General features: G+C 29.6%; 1 protein-coding gene across 1 annotated transcript; it reads left to right on the plus strand.

Annotated features, from left to right (window-relative positions):
• The first annotated feature begins 763 nt into the window (after nt 1-763).
• On the plus strand, nt 764-1,379 carry LOC149549573 (phospholipase A2 homolog 3-like). The gene is made up of 3 exons (XM_089794341.1): nt 764-844; nt 942-981; nt 1,072-1,379. Exons 1-3 carry the CDS (start codon nt 764-766, stop codon nt 1,377-1,379), a joined length of 429 nt encoding a protein of 142 aa, XP_089650467.1.
• Nucleotides 1,380-2,425: the final 1,046 nt, after the last annotated feature.

Genomic DNA, 2,425 nt, shown 5'->3' on the forward strand with positions numbered 1-2,425 from the left:
AAATTCACCTAAGGCATGATCCCATCATCATCCCTTATGATGTCTTCGGACCTTGCACTCAGCAAGACTTGATCTCTCCCTAGTAGACTCTTTGTGAGCCATTCAACTTCACCAATAGACCAAAGACCCATTGACAAAAGGACCCATATTAATGCATTTCCGTCCAGCCAAATAGTTAATATGTGTTGTTCAGATCATCCAACAAAATGATCTTAAAAACCATCATCAAAACACAATATTATTTGATTGCAATAAAGGCGAATTTCATTCTCGCAAAGAGCATAACAGAATTTCATTCTGCCGAATTTTATAATGCAAAATTTGTGTTATAAAGGGAAAATCACCAGATATTCTCATAAAATTCAAATGAATGTAAACGTGAGCCCATACAATTAAGAACACACAAAATAATCATACCAAATTTCTTTCAGATCGGACCAAGATAGCTGGAACTGTAAATGAAATCTCTGTTTTCATCTGTCACCAAACACTTGATCCAAAATAACATTTGAATGGGGAACGAGAAAAGCAAAACAAATGAAATTACAGGTGGGAAGCAGCATCAGGTGGTTTGCTTAGATTCAACCACCTGTTATTCCAGAACAAACGTCTGTATTGCTAAGATACTTTCAAACATGTGTATTGCATCTAAATTAACACAAAATCTGCGGCAAGTTAGTATTGGGTACGAATTCTTTTTTAACACATAAAATATATAACACAAATGTTTGCAAGCAGAAAAATAATAAGGAAATCAACAACAATGGCGGCACTGAGAGAGCAGTTTCTTTACACTTTTTTCTTGATTTCACTTGTCTCTCCACGTTGCAATGCCTTTACATGGGTATTCCCTTTTGCCTCACCCATTGATTAGATTTGTACGAAAAATTAAAACTTTACTTGTTTTGATATAAAAATTTGGTGGGTTTGTGTGATTGCAGGGAAGATGCAGCAGCAGATGCAAATCCAAGTTTTGCAAAGGTGTGATTTTTATATTGACTGTTGGAATGCCATTTACTTAAACACTTGACTGAAATTCTGACTGATTAGTTGTATTTTGTCTAATGGCAGAAGCTCCGCTTCTAAGGTATGGAAAATATTGCGGCTTATTTTACACAGGATGTCCCGGTGAAGATCCGTGTGATGGGCTTGACAGATGCTGTATGATTCATGATAACTGTGTTGGAAAATCAAAGTACTTAAGCAGGAAATGCAATCAGGCTCTGCTTGCCTGTGTTCAAGCTTACAAAAATTCAGGGAATGGGCAGTTTAGAGGTAATACTTGCAAAATATGGGATGTGGAGCAGACCATTAAAGCCGCCATTGAAGCGGGTGTTTGGATTGGAGATGGAAATGGTATTGGAGATGCAAGAACTTAGTCATATGTAATTTTAAAACGATAGGACTTAGTGATATGATATGTAATTTAGTGATATGTAATTTTCAAAAAGATAGAGAACAATCATTCATGAACTTGTGAGACAAATTTGAGAGTTCATGAGAAAAATAACATCAAAATTTACATTAAGAATCTATTAGTTGTTTAAATGATTTATTAATTTATATTTTATTATTTTCTAGTCACTATTGCTAAAATGGATTTAAATCATTTATAATCTAGGTTTAGCCATTGAAAAATAAAGGCTATCATTTGTGTGGATTAAGATTTTAAATTATTTTAATAAAGAAAATTTTAAAAAGATATTGTGAACATAAACTAAAATCTATTTGTTGGATCTAATATTATATTCAAATTTAAATTTGAAATCATGTTTACTTCTATCACCATAGATTTATGATTACTCCAATTTTGATATATATTTATGCCTCCAAATATAGGTGATAATTGATACTAAAAAAATTCAGGTTAATACTAAAAAAATTACTATTTCTGATTTTTAAATAGTTTGATAAATATTGAGGAGAAAGAAAATGTTGAAGTATTTTTCTCTATAAATTCAATTTTAAAATTATTACAAAAAATTGATAAAAATTAATTAGAAGTGTAAGTGAATGGTTTAAACATTTCCTGATGAAATTATACATTACTGTATTGTGTAAATAAGCATTTATAACAAATTACTACATTAAGGAGAAAATTATTATATCTTGATATACCAACAACTATAAAATTAGATAGTATTAATTAAGTATTAATTATGAATTATCTAAAATATATGACATGACTCTTCATTTTGTTTAGTTTGAATCACAAATATTCTAATTAAAATTTAATATAACACCATGAAGTGTTTTGTTATGTACTTTTCCATTTAAATTTTATAAATTTAGTCTTTAACTATATTAGTGCGAAGATTCAATTTACAAAATTTATAATTTATTAAGAATGTAAAGTGGAAATATTCAATTAGATTATATAGAAAATAACAAGAAATAATATAGGAAGTATTGAAAAGGATAAATT

This window comes from Cupressus sempervirens, chromosome 7, assembly GCF_028749045.1.
Source record: "Cupressus sempervirens isolate cs-2001-9-10 chromosome 7, ASM2874904v1, whole genome shotgun sequence".
Taxonomy (NCBI): domain Eukaryota; kingdom Viridiplantae; phylum Streptophyta; class Pinopsida; order Cupressales; family Cupressaceae; genus Cupressus; species Cupressus sempervirens.

Coding starts and splice junctions, on each gene's coding strand:
- LOC149549573 (XM_089794341.1), top strand. CDS start 764: ATGGCGGCACTGAGAGAGCAGTTTCTTTACACTTTTTTCTTGATTTCA. Junction 845..941: donor GTTGCAATGCCTTTACATGG/GTATTCCCTTTT, acceptor GTGTGATTGCAG/GGAAGATGCAGCAGCAGATG. Junction 982..1,071: donor CAAATCCAAGTTTTGCAAAG/GTGTGATTTTTA, acceptor GTCTAATGGCAG/AAGCTCCGCTTCTAAGGTAT.